The sequence below is a fragment of the Aotus nancymaae genome, unplaced genomic scaffold (genome assembly GCF_030222135.1).
Source record: "Aotus nancymaae isolate 86718 unplaced genomic scaffold, 86718_ANA_hifiasm-v0.15.2.pri h1tg000058l, whole genome shotgun sequence".
NCBI classification, from domain to species: Eukaryota; Metazoa; Chordata; class Mammalia; order Primates; family Aotidae; genus Aotus; species Aotus nancymaae.
Genome location: NW_026988472.1, coordinates 34,566,028 through 34,583,978, shown reverse-complemented (window position 1 = coordinate 34,583,978; position 17,951 = coordinate 34,566,028). Strand labels below are relative to the sequence as shown.

The 17,951-nt window shown below is 38.6% G+C and overlaps 1 protein-coding gene across 8 annotated transcripts in view; it reads left to right on the top strand.

The window, feature by feature from the left end:
- The window catches only part of ZFX (zinc finger protein X-linked), a 68,619-nt gene extending 62,442 nt beyond the window's left edge, over positions 1 to 6,177 (top strand). For all 8 annotated transcript variants that reach the window (XM_012448836.3, XM_012448835.3, XM_021670471.2 and 5 more), the window contains one exon: positions 581 to 6,177. In XM_012448836.3, coding sequence (XP_012304259.1) covers positions 581 to 1,764 — 1,184 coding nt within the window. In that variant the 3' untranslated portion in view covers positions 1,765 to 6,177. The remainder of the gene's footprint in view (positions 1 to 580) is intronic.
- The last annotated feature ends 11,774 nt before the right edge of the window (positions 6,178 to 17,951 follow it).

The following is a 17,951-nucleotide window of genomic DNA, read 5'->3' as shown; positions in this document are numbered from 1 at the left end:
CTCTGTTGCCCAGGCCGAAGTGCGGTGGTGCGATATCAACTCACTGCAACCTCTGCCTCCTGGGTATAAGCGATTCTTCTGCCTCAGCCTCTCGTGTAGCTGGGATTACAGATGTGCGCTGCCGTGCCTCACTAATTTTTGTATTTTTAGTAGAGATAGGGTTTCACCATGTTGGCCGGGCTGGTCTTGAATTCTTGAGTTGAGATGATCTGCCTGCCTTGGCCTCCCAAAGTGCTGGGATTACAGGTGTGAGCCACCGCACCCAGCTAATTTTCCAACAATTTCTAAATTGCTATAGCTTTAATCACTAATTGATGGAAGTTACGTATTCATTAATTTTATTAAACTAGAGGGAGTGAAGGTGGTACAGTCCTCATGAATGAAGTTTTCAGACCATTTTCTCTTTATGACTAGGTTGCTATATCTCGTGTTGAAAAACAGTAAAAGGAATGCTAAGTAGCAAATAGCCCAACTTAGGAGTCCTTGGCCAACAGTGGTCAGAACATATCCGTTACATTCATGAAGAAACTGGAACAGAACTTGGTTTGAGCACTCATATTCCTTTCTTTCCCTTTCTTAGCAATAATTATTGGCCCTGATGGACATCCTTTGACTGTTTATCCTTGCATGATTTGTGGGAAGAAGTTTAAGTCGAGAGGTTTTTTGAAAAGGCACATGAAAAACCATCCTGAACACCTTGCCAAGAAGAAGTACCGCTGTACTGACTGTGATTACACTACCAACAAGAAGATAAGTTTACACAACCACCTGGAGAGCCACAAGCTAACCAGCAAGGCAGAGAAGGCCATCGAATGCGATGAGTGTGGGAAGCATTTCTCTCACGCAGGGGCTTTGTTTACTCACAAAATGGTGCATAAGGAAAAAGGAGCCAACAAAATGCACAAGTGTAAATTCTGTGAATATGAGACAGCTGAACAAGGGCTATTGAATCGCCACCTCTTGGCAGTCCACAGCAAGAACTTTCCTCATATTTGTGTGGAGTGTGGTAAGGGTTTTCGTCACCCCTCAGAGCTCAAAAAGCACATGAGAATCCATACCGGGGAGAAGCCGTACCAATGTCAGTACTGCGAATATAGGTCTGCAGACTCTTCTAACTTGAAAACGCATGTAAAAACTAAGCATAGTAAAGAGATGCCATTCAAGTGTGACATTTGTCTTCTGACTTTCTCGGATACCAAAGAGGTGCAGCAACATGCTCTTATCCACCAAGAAAGCAAAACACACCAGTGTTTGCATTGTGACCACAAGAGTTCGAACTCGAGTGATTTGAAACGACACATAATTTCAGTTCACACGAAAGACTACCCCCATAAGTGTGACATGTGTGATAAAGGCTTTCATAGGCCTTCAGAACTCAAGAAACATGTGGCTGCCCACAAGGGCAAAAAAATGCACCAGTGTAGACATTGTGACTTTAAGATTGCAGATCCTTTTGTTCTAAGTCGCCATATTCTCTCAGTTCACACAAAGGATCTTCCGTTTAGGTGTAAGAGATGTAGAAAGGGATTCAGGCAACAAAATGAGCTTAAAAAGCATATGAAGACACACAGTGGCAGGAAAGTGTATCAGTGTGAGTACTGTGAGTATAGCACTACAGATGCCTCAGGCTTTAAACGACATGTTATTTCCATTCACACGAAAGACTATCCTCACCGGTGTGAGTACTGCAAGAAAGGCTTCCGAAGACCTTCAGAAAAGAACCAGCACATAATGCGACATCATAAAGAAGTTGGCCTGCCCTAACGATACTTCTGCAGACATTTGTAGAGATAATTGGCCTTGAAGCAGAAAATTCATTTTAAAGCCAATCAATTTCATTCACATACAATACTGTATATTGATTTATGCTGTGTACAAATAGATTTACTGCTTCTAGTTGACTTTTTTTAATATACATTTTGTTCAGTAGTGTGTTCTGAATTCTATTCAGTTTGTTTAATAAATGGGGAAAACTGGCAACATGCTAGTTACTTTTAATAAAGTAATCCCTGATTCTATACTGAATTTTTATATCTTAGAAGTTTTATATTTATTTAAATATTTACCTTGCTTACCTTGATGGTACTCTTCTAAGACCATTAACTTAAGGTAACTTTACATTGGTAACTCTGAAAGTATTCATGTTGACTCATTATTTTTCCCCATGCATTTCTCACAATAAAATTTTCAGAGACATCTACTAATATAAATGGGAGATTTTACAGTCAGGTCTAATTATCATAAGATGGAAGTCATTTACTTGTCTTGATTAATATTTTCAGACCACTTGACAGTGAAAGTTGCCATTTGAGCTTTTGCGTCCCTGGCTTTGCTGAGTAAAGAACAGTGGCTGGGTTCGTGTTTACTTTTCATTTTGTTTAGCAGATAAAATAATACTTCTTTTGGCTTTCTTTGGATTATTTACATCTTTTGTCAGCATAGCAAACTTTTAGAAAACCTTATTGAAAAATTTTGCTTGATTCTGTTGTATTTTTATTATTCTGTCTGTGCGGCTTCATCTTGGAATGGTTGTGTGCTACAAATGACATGTACTGAGGACTGCAGTTTGGAATCTCCTAGAGGTAACTCGTGGCTTATAGGATCTTTTGCAACTTTATATATGTAAATGTACCCTGAATTATATATATACACATATATATCATATACCTGTGTGTATTGCTTACTTTACATATTTATACACACGACCCCAAGTAGTAGTTGTTTAAAATCTATAATTAAAAATATTAAATTTACAATAACATGAAAGATCCAGGGATGCATGAGAGAGCATTTTGTAAGTCATGCTCTTCAGAGAGACTACTCAGGTGAAGAATTAGAAGGAAAATAAGGACACTAGTATTTTTAAAGAGTAAAGGTATTTTCTTTTAAATATCTTTGGTAATTGAAAAATAGAGGTTAAGATGTTTCTAGGTAGAATGTTTTCATACAGTTTCAGCTCCATGTCTTTATATATTTTTGAAAAGCAAATGAGTATCCAGACATGACTCCCACAGTTCTCTTTGAGAAGCCTGAGAGGGAACTCTGTCTTACCTAGTGAGGGGGATGGAAAAGCAGTGATAGCTCTGTGGACCAGAGGATGGGTGCTAATTATGACTTCACACTTTTGGCAAGTTCAGCCTGATCTGTTATTTCTTAGACAGTTACAGTTAGCAAACTTTAAAAACTTAACACTCAAGTTGGTTTTGATTAAAAGGTAAAGATGTGTTTTAAGTGGATAAGGAAAGTCTGAGGCCTTATTTGGAACATCACTAAGTCTTCCACAGTTGTTTTGAGAGTTGGCATTTTTTAACAGTTCTGAATCAGTGTCATACATTCATAAAACGAACTCTGTTGATTAGAACTTGGTTGTGCTAAGACGAATCTTGGAGAAAAAACAGTTTTTGGGGTCCCTTCAATTGGCTATTGGTTTATATGCATCTAGCATGTTGTAGGAGAACTAGAAATTGTCTTCCCACTTGGTAGCTGCCTTGCCACCTCATTATGGTGCTCCATCCCCTTTGTGCTTAGGTTTTTACCTTTCATCTTTCTCTTTGCCGCTGATGTTTGTATTCAAGAGTTATATTTTTAGGGTTAGAAATCAAAATATTTGGTGTTTGGCAAGCCTCTGAAGTGCTAGACTGACTTAGTCTAGTTTTAAATCAAGCGCTTTAGGCAGGTGTGAACTCTAGCCTAAATGCCAGTCAAAGTCAAGGCATGGGTTTTCCTAGCCTATCTCATAGCAAATTCCTGTACCTTCTTGGCCCACATAATGTGCTGTTGTTTTTTTTTTTTTTTTAATGAACTTTAAATTATATGATTCGTAATTCATTGCCCTACGATTCTTGAAAGCTCTGTCTGTTTTTTTGTGAGAACCTTTAAAATCTCCCTTGATTTTTATTTTTCACAGAAGTAATGTAAAAACACTTAAATGAAAGTGGAAGTGTATTAATTTTAAATCCTATAAAATTAATACAGAAAATATAAATGATTGGGTCATTTAACTATATATTTTTAAATAAACTGAAAGATAAAGAACACAACACTTTACACATTTTATATTTCTCTTACATACTCTGGAATCATACACAGTTCTTTTCTTTTTAAAGCACAATATTAAAACCTTTAAAAGATATTTAAGGGTTTGGTCAAGTGAATATGATAAAACGTATTTGTCTGTATAAAGAGAAAATGAAATTGTAGTCACTGTTATGTACTGACATTAGTTACAACCTAGTTTTAATTCTTAAAACAATTTTGATTAGCAAAGCTAAAAAAGCAAGGATGCTTCAGTTAAATGTTTTAAAGAGGTACAGATTTTTACAAGGACATAATATAAGTTATTGTTCTGTAGAAATATCCTATTAAATATTGTATGTCCCTCCCTCTGTACACTTTGTAAAAAAAAGTAAAATACATAAAAAGAAAATCATATAGGGATGTGTGACATTATTGTAATTGTGTACTTGAGAATAACGTGCAAAAATAAAAATCAGAATATTTTCCTGTTATTGAATGTTTAGTCTATTTGATACCAGTACTAAGTTAATGCTTTTTCTTAAGGAAAAAAAATGTACAGTTTTTGTAAACCTAATAAACATCAAAAACAGTGGATTATTTTCATCCCCCCATTTCTTAATTCCTTTTATGCAGCAGTGGAATGCAAAGTGCTTGATTGCTTTGAATTTTGTGACTCAGATGCAAATACTGGTAATATTTCAGTCCTGTGAATTTGCAAGTAGTATTTCAGAGAAGTTAAGAGGTGATTGGTGAGTCGTTTGATGAGCATGTCCTTGGAATTCCTTTTTTCTTTTATCTTCATAAAGGATTTGTTTTATTAGCATCTCCAGTTCCCCTGAGATGAATTACCTATGCATAAAGTGGTTTTTGAGAGCACTTAAAGTTCATTTCAGTATTAATTCACAGCATATTTAATCAGTGGGGACTGTTACCGCCTCCACAGCAGAAATCGTGCCCTCAAGTTACCCCTTTGTGCCCAGTTTACAGGACTCTAGTAGACACTAACATACTAGAGAGTGGTCATTGCTGCAGTTAAAAATCGGCAGTTAAGTAAATGTCAGGAGTCGAAAGAGAGAGAGTTGTGCCATCTTTGGTTTTATAGACAAGATTCTGCAGTTCTTCCAACTGTATGAACAAATGCCTAATAGTTGAAACAATAAATCAAAATTTTAGGTAAATGACCAAGGGAATGTGGTGAATGTCACTGTCTAGAGCCATAAATCGGACAAAACCATAGCATGCTGAAAAACTTAAGTTGTAATGGAATGTCCAGCAAATGATACCTAACCTGTCTGTGATCCCAACCAGTCAGATGATGTGCATCTGTATTACCTGGGAATCTCAGTATTAACAATTGCATTTCCCACAAATTCTAGCATTCACGTAAGGAAAAACATGGCTAATCAATATCTTAAAGGGGGGCAATCTTTCAGAGCAGTGGTTTTCAAAGTGTGGCCTGCAGCATTGGTAGCATCTTAATCTCCTGGGACTTTGTTAAAGATGCAAATTCTCAGCCCCATGCTAGTCCTACTGAATTGGGAAACTGGTGCGCGACCCAGCTATCTTTGTTTTAACGTGTTCTCCAAGTGATTCTGATGCCTGTTCAAGCTTAGGAAACTTTCAGAGCACTTGAGGAACCTAAAAGATGACTGGTTCAACATTTAGTGTGGTAGATGAGAAAATCACAAAAAATCAGAAATGAACAGTGAGAGAAGAATAGGACCCAGATGGTAGTTTATACCTTCGGTTTGCTGTTTTAAAAGTGTGAGCCTGCCAAGTCAACAGGTATATATCCTTTAGCACACATGTAAATAGCCTGCACTTCCTAAATCTTGTGTGGCCTCCCATAGTTACATTCCTTAAAGGTAAATTGGGTTCAGAGGAAGTTTAAGCATTTAAAAGAGAAGGGCTGAGAAAGATGCGTGTGTGTTTTAATTGGCCCAGGGTTACTTAAGGAAATCATAATCAAAAAAACCATTTTGCCACATTCTGCAACTGTTAAAGGTCAAATTAAGTTTACCCTATGGATTTTGTTTCATCTTTTGTTTCGTGTATATATTGTTTGCCTTTTTCATAAAAATCTTGGATTTGTTATATATTGTTCCTGTTATTTTTGACATCTTTCCTATTGTAAATAAATTACTATTTTGTTTTAAGTTACCCTAGTGGAGTGTTGGCTATAGACAAAGTATACATGCACACTCAAAATGAGAAGGCTTAAGTCACACAGTTAATGAATTCCCAAGTTATTCGAAGCTGGAGGTGACTGACTCCCTTCAGTAGTTCAGCACTAATAATAGCACCAAGAAACATACACTATTGTATATAGGCAAAGCGTCTGTACCGACTTCAATTTCAAAATCATTTTCTGACTTCTGTGATGGAAATAGTCCATCAAGTTTGAGGCCAAAATCAAGAATTACTTTACTTGGTTTTTCCTATTCAATTGGTCTCCCATGTTACTTGTATTGCTGGTATTGGTGGACACAAAGGATCTGGCATTATAGTGACCTGTCAAGACTGTAAAGCCTGTAGGAGACTTGGCTCCTGAAAACCTGCTCAGGACTTGTAGATGTCTTTGGCTATGTGAGCTACCACAGAAGTATCTAAACACAATGACTAAAATTATAGAATAGTTAACTAGACCTATATTATTTTGCTTTCTAAGAGGCCAGTTTCTGCTTGTCCTTCATGCTTGTATTTGACTTTATTTTTTTTTGAGACGGGGTTTCACTCTTGTCCGCCCCAGGCTGGAGTGCAGTGGCACAATCTTGGTTCGCTGCAACCTCAGTCTCGCGGGTTCAAGTGATTCTCCTATCTCAGCCTCCTGAGTAGCTGGGATTACAGGTGTGTGCCACCACGCTCGGCTAATTTTTGTATTAGTAGAGACAGGGTTTCACCATGTTGCCCAGGCTAGTCTTGAACTCCTGACCTCAGGTGATCTGCCTGCCTTGGCCTCCCAAAGTGCTGGGATTACAAGCGTGAGCCACCACGCCTGGTGTATTTGACTTTAAATGTAGAACCCATTTCCTTTTGTCTGAGATTCTTTGAAATAAGAGGGGGTATTGCAAAGCCATATGTTGGGGTTTTGAAAGTTCTAGTCACCTATCCTCCCCTCTTGAGTTCTAACCACATTGAAAATAGACCACAAGAAACCACCAACTGAGAGTGTGATGCATTCTAGTAAGGCTGGACTGGGAGACCCAGGGGCTGAGATGAGTCTGTTTCCAATCTATTTCCTTCCAATATAGGCTTTGACTGATGTAGCCAGTCATTTGAAGGTGTGGGGCCTACCTTCCATTCCTCTGTGAGCTATCGAGAGACTAGTTCATCAGAGAAAGGGAGCATCTACCCTAGTCCTCCCAGGCTAGGACCCAGGAAAAGGGGGAGAAGAGTTCCCATACGTCATCCTAATAAACGTTAGTCCAATTCTGGATTACCCTCTGCATTAGCACAGCAGCAACATGTGACGTTTTTGCCATTAGCCTTGCATATTTGTGTCCACTTTTATTGATTTTCATTGTTATCCCTTGAAGTGGTGATTGTGGCAGACCTTCTAAAATTCCTTCTCTCAAGGCAGTATACTTTGGTTGTTCTTCAGAAAATTAATTTTTAAAGGGCAGATGTACTTACTATACAAAGATGGAAATCTTGCAAGTTATTTTTATTGCATGCTTTCATAACAAAAATCAGGGAAATGTGATCATTTCCCTGTGACACAAGGCCACCTTCTGTATTAAAGGGATTGCTTGTCTTTGTTCTCTTCCAGTCTTAGTCCATACACATAAATCTTTTATCTGTCTTGTAACCACAGTTTCAGTTCTATTCTGGGTTCAGCGATTTTCTTTTCAAACATCAAATGTAATTCACGTGTCTATACCAATATATGGGAGAGTTTGTTCCCCTCAGCCTTACAAACAGTGGGTGTTACAGCTAATCTCACAGGTTAAAAAAATAAAGAATATGTCATCGCTGTTTCAATTTGCTTTGACCAGACTCCTAGTGGAGTTTAATACTTTTATGTATCTAATAGCACTTTAAGTTGTCCCTCTGATAAATTGCCTGTCATATCCTGTGCCCCATTTTCTATTTGGAGTTATTTGTACATTAAGCCTATTAACTTTCTAATACATTTGCTGCACATTTTTGTAGTGTATGATATATCTTGTTATTGCTTATGTAATCTTTTCATATATAAAAATCTTTAATATTTGTGTAATCAAATGTTTTTTTTTTTTCCTTTATGATTCCTGGTGTTTCTTGTTCTGCTTAGGTCTTTTCTACCCCAAGGTTCTGCAAATATATGCCTAGGGTTTTTTCTATATTTTTATTGTTTTGTTTGGATTTTTATGTAATTAAAATTATTTTGTTTAGCAGATCCAATGGTGATTTTAAAAATTATTTTGAAAAATTACCTGGACAAGGTGTCTATGCTCCTGTAGTCCCAGCTACTCTGGAGACTGAAGTGGGGGGATCACTTGAGCCCAGGAATTCGAGGTTATGGTGAAATATATCATGCCACTGCACTCCAGCCTAGGTGACAGAGCGAGACCCCATCCCCCCAAAATTTTTTTTCAATAAATTGTTTTGTAAAGGGACTCTAATTTCTGTTTTCTCTTGGATAGAGAGCCTCCTATTCCAGCACTGTTGATGAAGTAAGTCATCCTTTACCCTCATGAACTGAAATGACACTTTATGTGGTCACCATATATATCCTTGGATTTATTTCTGAAGTCTATTTTGTTTTACTGATCTGTTTGTCATTTTTGTGCCAATGCCATATTGTTTTTCTCACAGTACTCTGGTGAGCCAGAGGCAAGTCCCTCTTAAGTTCTATTCTTTTTCATGGTTTTCTTGACATTCTATAGGAACATGAAAATCATTTTACCCAGTTTCCTTTAAAAGCCATTGGGATTTTTGATTCAGATTGCATGCAGGTTTGTTTTTTTGTTGTTGTTTGTTTTGTTTTTTTTTTGGTTTTTAAGACAGAGTCTCGCTCTGTTGCCCAGGCTTGAGTGCAGTGGCAAAATCTCAGCTCACTGCAACCTCTGCCTCCTGGGCTCAGACGATTCTCCTACCTCAGTCTCCCGAGTAGCTGGGATTACAGGCACCCTGCACCACGCCCAGCTAATTTTTGTATTTTTAGTAGAGACAGGGTTTCACCATGTTGGCCAGGGTGGTCTTGAACTCCTGACCTCAGGTATTCACCCGCCTTGGCCTCCCAAAGTGCTAGGATTACAGGTGTGAGGCACCATGCCCGGCTGAGACGAATATTAATTAGTTTGAATATTAATTTAGCTCTAAAAGATAAACTCGAAAACTTTTCTATAATTTCCAATGGTTTAAAAACTAGAAGCATTATCTAATTTTTGAAGATTAGGTAGAACTCAGTTGTGAAAGCATTTGAGTCTGATGCCTCTTTATAAATGGTAGGTCTTGGGGTCAGGCGGTGATGGCTTACGCCTGTAATCCCGGCACTTGGTGGGCAGATCACTTGAGGTCAGGAGTTCGAGAACAGCCTGGCCAACATGGTGAAACCCCATCTCCACTAAAAATACAAAAATTATCTGGGCATGGTGGTGCACCTGTGGTCCCGGCTGCTCGGGAGGCTGAGGCGGGAGAATTGCTTGAACCCGGGAACACAGGAGGCAGAGGTTGCCCCTCAGTCTCAAAAATAAAAATAAAATTAGTGGGAGATCTTTACTTTTCTGATCTGTTCTACACTAATTAGCCCATCAGCTTTTCTTAAGATTTGGTATCTTTGAAAATCATCCATTTTCTCTAGATCAATACTTCTCATTTATTAAATGCATATGCATCATCTGGGAGATGTTGTGAAAATGCTCATTCTGATTCAGTCAGTTGGGAGTGGGGCTTGTGATTCTGCACTTCCTGCAAGCTCCCTGGTGAAATTGATGCGGTGGTCCATGGACCACACAGTCTGAGCCTAAGAATTCAGTGATTCTCAATTTCGGTAATAGAATCACATGGGGCAGCCTTTGAACTTCCCAGAGTCCAGACCACACCACAGACGAATTAAATTAGTCTCTGGTAATGGGTCTCAGACAGTAATTTTTCAAGTTCCTCAAGTTACAATCACTTTGTAATCACTTGAGGAACTTGAAAAATTACTGTCTGAGACCCATTCCCAGAGTGTAGCCAAGACTTGAGCCACTCTTCTAGATTTACAGTTTATTGCCATAGAAATACACACAATATTTTAAATTATTTAATAGTCTTATTTTATTCTCTCACATTTCTGGTTACATCTCCTTTCTCATCTTAAATGTTTTCCTTCCTCTCTTCCTCCCCTCCCTCCCTCGCTCCCTCCCTTGACAGAGTCGTGCTCTGTTGCCCAGGCTGCAGTGGTGCGATCTCAGCTCACTGCAACCTCTGCCTCCCAGGTTCAAGCGATTCTCCTGCCTCAGCCTCCAGAGTAGCTGGGATTACAGGTGCATGCCACCACGCCCAGATAATTTTTGTGTTTTCAGTAGAGACGGGATTTCACCATGTTGGCCAGGCTGGTCTCAAACTCCTGACCTCAGGTCATCTGCCTGCCTTGACCTCCCAAAGTGCTGGGATTACAGGCTTGAGCCACCACGCCCGGCTTATATTTCTTTAAATGGCTTTCAGAGGTTTTGTTATTTCATAGGTAGTGTCAAAGAAACTGCTCTTTTGTTTATTCTTTATGTTTTTTGGTTTTGTACTTAATTTTATCTTTCATTGTTCTGTTCTTTTCTTTTTTTTAAGACAGGGTCTCACTCTGTTGCCCAGGCTAGAGTGTGGTGTTGTGATCATAGCTCACTGCAGCCTTGACCTCCTAGGTTCCTGATCCTCCCACCTTAGCCTCCCAAGTAGCTGGGATCACAGGCACGCACCATCATACCCAGCTAAGTTTTGTATTTTTTTCTTTTGGCAGAGACAGGGTCTTGCCACGTTGCCCGGCCAGGCTAGTCTCGAATTCCTGAACTCAAGCTATCCACCTGCTTCCTGCTCCCAAAGTGTTAGGATTACAGGCATGAGCCACCCTGCCTGGCCTATTTTCTTCTGGCATATTTTATTATCTAAGATGTCTGGTGTTTCATTCTTCATTAAGTTTCATTTATTTTTAAAGGAAATCCTTGAAACCTGTATATTTCCTCTGGTATACAACTTTAGCTATAGGCCATTGTATATGAGTTGTCCTTTTTTGTGTTATAGTTAGTTTTACATATGTTTTGATTTCCTATATACAGTAGAGTTTAGCTTTCAAGTAGTAAACATTTTTATTAATCCCTTTAGCCTTGATCTTTAGTTTTGTTGGTTTGGGTTCAAAGTATGGCCTGTATAACCTCTACATTTTGTGGAATTTTTGAAGTTTTCTTTTTGGTCAAGGCATGATAATATTTTTGAAAATGCAACACAGTTATATTAGTATAACATGTATTTTTACATTAATAGGTATAAACTCATAGATAAAACTGAGCTTGTTGATTATTCAGATCCTTTTCTTTTTTTCTTTTTTTCAATTTTTTTTTTTTTTTATAAAGATGGGGTTTCGCCATGATGGCCAGGCTGGTCTTGAACTCCTGACCTCAGGTGATCCACCCACCTCGGCCTCCCAAAGGGCTGGGATTACAGATGTGAGCCACCGCGCTCGGCCTAGATCCTTTATATATTTGCTATTTTTTGACTACTTGAGTTGTTGTTGTTTTGAGACAGGGTTTCGCTGTGTTGCCCAGGCTGGTCTCAAACCCCTGGGCTCAAGTGATCCTTCCACTTAAACCTTCCAAAGTTCTGGGATTACAGTCATGAGTCACTGTGCCTGGTGACTATTTGATTTTTAATTTTTGAAAAAATATTAAAGTATCCCACCATAAGGGAGTTATATGGAGTTTCCTTGTACTTCAAGTTTTGCTTTATGTATTTTGTTTCTATCAATTTTTGTTTCATAGATGTTTGACAGATCTTCATGATTGTACCTTTTACAGGATAGCTGTTTTTGTCCTCTTTAACATATTTGATCTTGAATTCTACTTTGATATGTGTTTTCTATGTCAACAATCCTTTCTTACTTCTTACATTACAAATTCTGATGTTATCATAATTAGACATACATGTACACTGCAGATTTTTTTGCTACTGCTGTTTTCTTGTCCATTTCATCTTTCCCCATTTGACATCTCTGTGCTGAGTAAATTTTCATTTGATTGATGTATACTTCATGTTTGTTCCTTCATATTTGGTATGTGAGTGTATATAAAAGCTTGACTACCCCAAAACATCAAATTTTTTTTTTTGAGACAGAGTCTCGCTCTGTTCCCCAGGCTGGAGTGCAGGGGCACAATCTCGGCTCACTGCAACCTCCACCTCCCAGGTACAAGCGATGCTCCTGCCTCAGCCTGCTGAGTAGCTGGGACTACAGGTGTGTGCTATCACACCCAGCTAATTTTGTATTTTTAGCAGAGACGGGGTTTCACCATATTGGCCAGGCTGGTCTCGAACTCCTGACCTCAGCCTCCCAAAGTTTTGGGATTACAGGCGTGAGCCACCACGCCTGGCTAAAACATCTATTTTTGCCTTGACAAATGATCTTATTTGGTAGGTATAAACTTTGTTCACAGTCTCTTTTATTTCACAGTTTATAGATGTTTCACTGTTTTCCAACAGCAGTGTTATGAGAATTCCGATGCCTCTTCCTTTGTTTCCTGAAGTTCCTATGAATTTTCCTTTGTCCTTGGAACTCAGGAAGTTCACTAGGATCTATCTAGAAGTGTGTGTGTGTGTGTGTGTGTGTGTGTGTGTGTGGTGTGTACTTTCCTCTAATCACATCTGGGAGTTGTTATTTGTTGATTCCTTCCTTTGTTACGTCTCTCTTCAGGTAAAGAAGTTTTCTTACATCTTGTGTGTAATTATTACTTCTCCTACTGGCATTTTGCTTCTTTGGGCATTCCTATTATTCACATATAATAACATCTCCTGGATTTGTCTTGTCATCATAAAATGGCACCAAGAAGAAAGAATCCCTTTAATCCCATGTCCCAGCTTGTGATCATTATTGTACTGAAAAATTTAAATGTTTGAAACGGATGTCTCTTGAAGAGAGAAGCAAGATATGTCCCCAGTGGTAGGATTGCTAAAAGGGAAAAAAAAGAAAAAAAGAAGCAAGAGAGTGATAGTCTGTAAATGTGCAGCTTATCCTGATGGAGTAACAGTGTTCCTGATTTATTTCTCCCTGGTAGAAGGAACTTCAGCCAGCAATTTCCTTTCATAGAATAACAGCATTCTGGGTACCTCCTTTGCCTCAACTTTAAATAAAGAAGCATGTAAAAAAGTCTTAATGCTAGGTACATAGTGCTGGATAAGAGTTCTCCATCTTTTCCTTTCCCTGTATGTTATACGTGTTGTTAAATGAGCACGAATGAGAGCACTAATGTAGAAGACATCACCATTGTCCCTGAATGTCATTCCTGATCTTATTCAAATTTAACATGTGTGAACAAATGTGAACCTGACAGGGCCAGTCATTCAAGATGGATCCCCAGTAGCTAACATGGCCTAAATTTAAAATAGATGTGAACCAACTGGTATAGGGAAAAAAAAGGAAAAAAAATATAAAAACAAAACAGAGCCAAGCAGCCATATACTGACTAGAGGTCACCCATATTGTCTGAATTTCCCCTAAATCCACACCTCTGTTCAAGGTTCGGACTCCACAACTCGCCTGAATCAACCAATCAGAGCCTACCTGGCTCAGCCAATCAGGGCTCAGCTGTATCAACCAATCAGAACTCAGCTGCACTGACCAATCAAAACTAAGTTTCAGTCCTTTATTTGCATGAACAGACCAGATTGGGAACTTGGCTGAGAACTTTTGCTATAAGACCCCAACCCTCTCTTTGTTCTCTGGAAAGCACCTTTGTTTTACAGGGAAGCCTTCCTCTCTTTAGTTTGCAAACCATTCACTGAAATAAAGTATCTTTCCTCCAAATTCCAATCTAGAGAACTTTTGTTCACATATGCAATGCCAAGCTTTGTTTTAAAATGGACCAATTTATACCCTTCACAGCAAAATTGGAAAATACTGAGTTTTGGTGAGGATGTGCTGCAATGTGTGAGAACATTGTAGTATTGGCACACTTAAGTTTTTCCAATTTTGTGCATGTAAAAGAATATTACATTGAGATTTTAATGAACATATCCCTAATTATGAATGAGCATTTTTTTACATATTTATTGGTCATTCATGCTTCTTCTTTTGTGACAAGTCTATATAGGGTTTTTTTTTTTGGCCCATTTTCTATGAATGGGCTATTTCTATTGGATCGCTTACCTTTTTCTTGTTGATCCATAAACATCCATATATATCTCTACCTATCTATCATCGATCTCTCTCTCTCTCTCTCTCTCACACACACACACACACACACACACACACATACACATCTATTTTAAGAGAAAGGTCTCGCTATGTGGCCCAGGCTGATCTCAAACTCCTGGGCTCAATTAAAGAGCTGGGATCACAGGCATGAGCCACCATGCCTGGCCCCTTCATATAGTCTTGATATTAGTCCTTTGTCTGTTATATGTAATTTTATTTATTTAGTTTTGAGACAGGGTCTTGCTCTGTCACCCAGGCTGCATGGAGTGCAGTGATATGATCTTGGCTCACTGCAACCTCTACCTCCTGGGCTCAACCACCCCTCCCGCCTCAGCCTCCTGAGTAGCTGGAACCACAGATGCGTGCCACCACACTCGGCTAACTTGTGCATTTTTTTCTTTTTTGGTAGAGATAGGGTTTTGCCATGTTGCCCCAGCTGGTCTCAAACTTCTGGGCTCAAGTGATCCTCTCACCTTGGCCTCCCAAAGCACTGGGATTACAGATATGAGCCACCACACCCGGCCATATATGTAATTTAAAAATCCCTGTAAATATCTTCTCTTGGTCTATGGCTTGCCATCTTACTCTTTCTAGTGTGTCTTTTGATTAACATAAGTTCATCATTTTAGCGTGGTAAAATTGAAACATTTTCCTTATGATTATGCTTTATGTGTCTTAAGAAATCCTTTCTTTCCCTATAGTAATGAAGTTATTCTCTTAGTTTTTCAAAGCTCTGTAGTTTGACTTTTCACACTTAAGTCTTTAATTCACATAGACTCAGTTTTAGGATATAGTGTGAGTTAAGCATCTGCTTTAACTTTTTTCAACTTCAACTTGATACAGTTCAACTCTTTATTGAAAAATCAATACTTGCCCCACTAATTTGCAGGGCCAGCTCTGTGATAGGTAAAATATTCCTATGTATGTGGGTCCGCTTCTAGGATCTCTGTTTTGTTCCATTTGTCATTTGTCTTTCTCTGTAACTGTGCCCCATAACTTTTTTTGGGGGGGTGTGGGACGGAGTCTCACTCTGTCCCCCAGGCCGGAGTACAGTGGTGTAATCTCAGCTCACTGCAACCTCCACTTCCTGGGTTCAAGCGATTTTCCTGCCTCAGCCTCCCGAGTAGCTGGGACTACAGGTGCACACCACCATGCCTGGTTAATTTTTGTATTTTTAGTAGAGACAGGGTTTCATCATGTTGGCCAGGCTGGTCTCGAACTCCTGGCCTCAAGCGATCCAACCACCTCAGCCTCCCAAAGTGCTCGGATTACAGGTGTGAGCTACTGCACCTGGCCCCATCATAGCTTTTTAAAAACATCTTTACTGGGATATAATTCACACACCATAAAATCCAACGATTTAAGATATACAATTCAAATTTTAGTATATTCACAGAATTGTCCAACCATCAACATGATCTAAGTTTAGAATATGTCCTCACCCCCAAAAGAAATCTCATACCCATAAGCAGTCACTTCCCACTCCCCCCATCCTGCTAGCCTCAGGCATCCAAAGATCTACCTTTAGTCTCTATAGATTTGCTATCCTGGTCATTTCAAATAAATGGAATCATACAATATATGCTGTTTTTGAGGGACTTTTTTCACTTAGCACAATGTTTTCAAGGGTCATCCATGTTGTAGCATGTCTCAGTACTTTGTTCCTTTTAATGGCTAAATAATATTCCATTGTATGGATATACCACATTTTGTCTATCCACTCTTCCATCAGTTGATGGACATTTGAGTTGTTCCACCTTTTGGCTATTATGAATAGTACTACTGTAAGTATTTGTGTAAGTTTTTGTGTGTACATATGTTTTCACTTCTCTTGGCCATGAATCTAGAGATGAGGTTGCTGACTCATATGGTACTGTTAGAGAAATTTGAGCTGGGAAGAACAGAGAGATCGAGAGACACAAGAGAATCTCTTTATTGCAGCTCCGGCTGATGGTGGCCTTATTGCCTGTAATGGTCACCAGCCCTGCACAAAGGAAAATTCCTTGTTTATATAAGTTTTGGCCTGGGAGGATAAGGCAGGAGAAAAAAACCGGTTTAAACAAAGTCATTGACTTGTGACAAGTTTTACAACCTTGAGAATACATACCCTTTCTATGCAGTTATCTTGCTCCCACAACTGGCAGCGGGGGAAGAGAACAGGTTTTTACAGAAATATGCTTGTGAGCAGTGGGTACTAAGATATGCTTGGATGCCTTATCTTGGAAGGAGGAGGCCATGCTGGGTTTGCTTTAGCTAACTGCAGGCAATTTAGGCTGGGAGGGGTGGTTTACTTCCTCCTTTGCTCTTTATAATGATTTTTGTGGCCTAGTCTTAAGCTTATTATTTATTCTAAATTAATGTCTATTCTAAATTTTATTTTTCCTCCTCAGTACCTTGACTTTTAACATTTTTAGCAATTGCTAGACTATTTTCCAAAACAGCTGCATGATTTCACATTCCCATCAGCAGTGTATGAAGGCGGAAGGATTACTTGAGCCCAGAAAATCGAGACACCAGTGAGCCATGATCGCACTCCAGCATGGGCAACAGATTGAGACCCTGTCTTAAAAAAAGAAAAAAAAGGAGAAATATTTGTTAGGCCTTTGCATTGTATCCTCTATGTCTCTTGCACTTTTAGAAACATATTTTCCATCTTTTAGGTCTCTTCATGCTTCATTCTGGATATTTTGGTAGTTTCTTTTGACCTACCTTCTAGTTCAATAATTTCATTATGAGCTAATAAAATCTCTTAACTTTACTACTCCTTTTTTTTCCCCTCCTCAGTCTTGTTTCTTGCACTTGGAATGATTATTTTGAGATTCATCTCTATTGCTGCTTATGTCAATAGTTTATTCCTTTTAATTGCTGAGTATTATTCTATTGTATGGATACAGCAGAATCTGCCCATTCACCTATTGATAGCCATTTGAATTGTTCATAGTTTTGGGCTATTACATATGAAACTGCCATGAACATTTATATATTTGTGTGGATATATGTTTTCAATTCTTTGGGGTAGGTGGAATGACTGGTTTGTGTGGTGGACACATATTTAACATTTTAGACATAGACAAACTTTTTCCTACATAGTTGTACCATTTTACAATTCCACCAGCAGTGTTAAGAGTTGCAGTTGCTCTACATCCTCACCAGCACTTGTTATGGTCAGTCTTTCAAAAATTTTAGCCATTCTAGGGTGTATGTTGTGATATCTCATTGTGTTTCTTTCTCTTTTCATTTTACTTTTAAATAATAAACAGTAAAATTGACCTATTTGGCATACAGGTCTGTGAATATTTAGAAGATAACATATAGTAAAAGTGACACTTGTTTTTGGTGTAAAGTTCTATGAGTTTTAACAAATGTATAGATTTATATAACCTCTACCACAAACTGGATACAGAATTCCATCATCCTGAAAAATCTCCCATAGGCTGTCTCTTAGTAATTACACCCTCATCCCATCCCTAAGCCCTGGCAAACAGCATCTGTTCTTCATCACTACAGTTTTCTCTTTCCCAGAATGTCATATGAATGAAATCATGCAGTATATAATCTTTGAGAGTGGCTTATT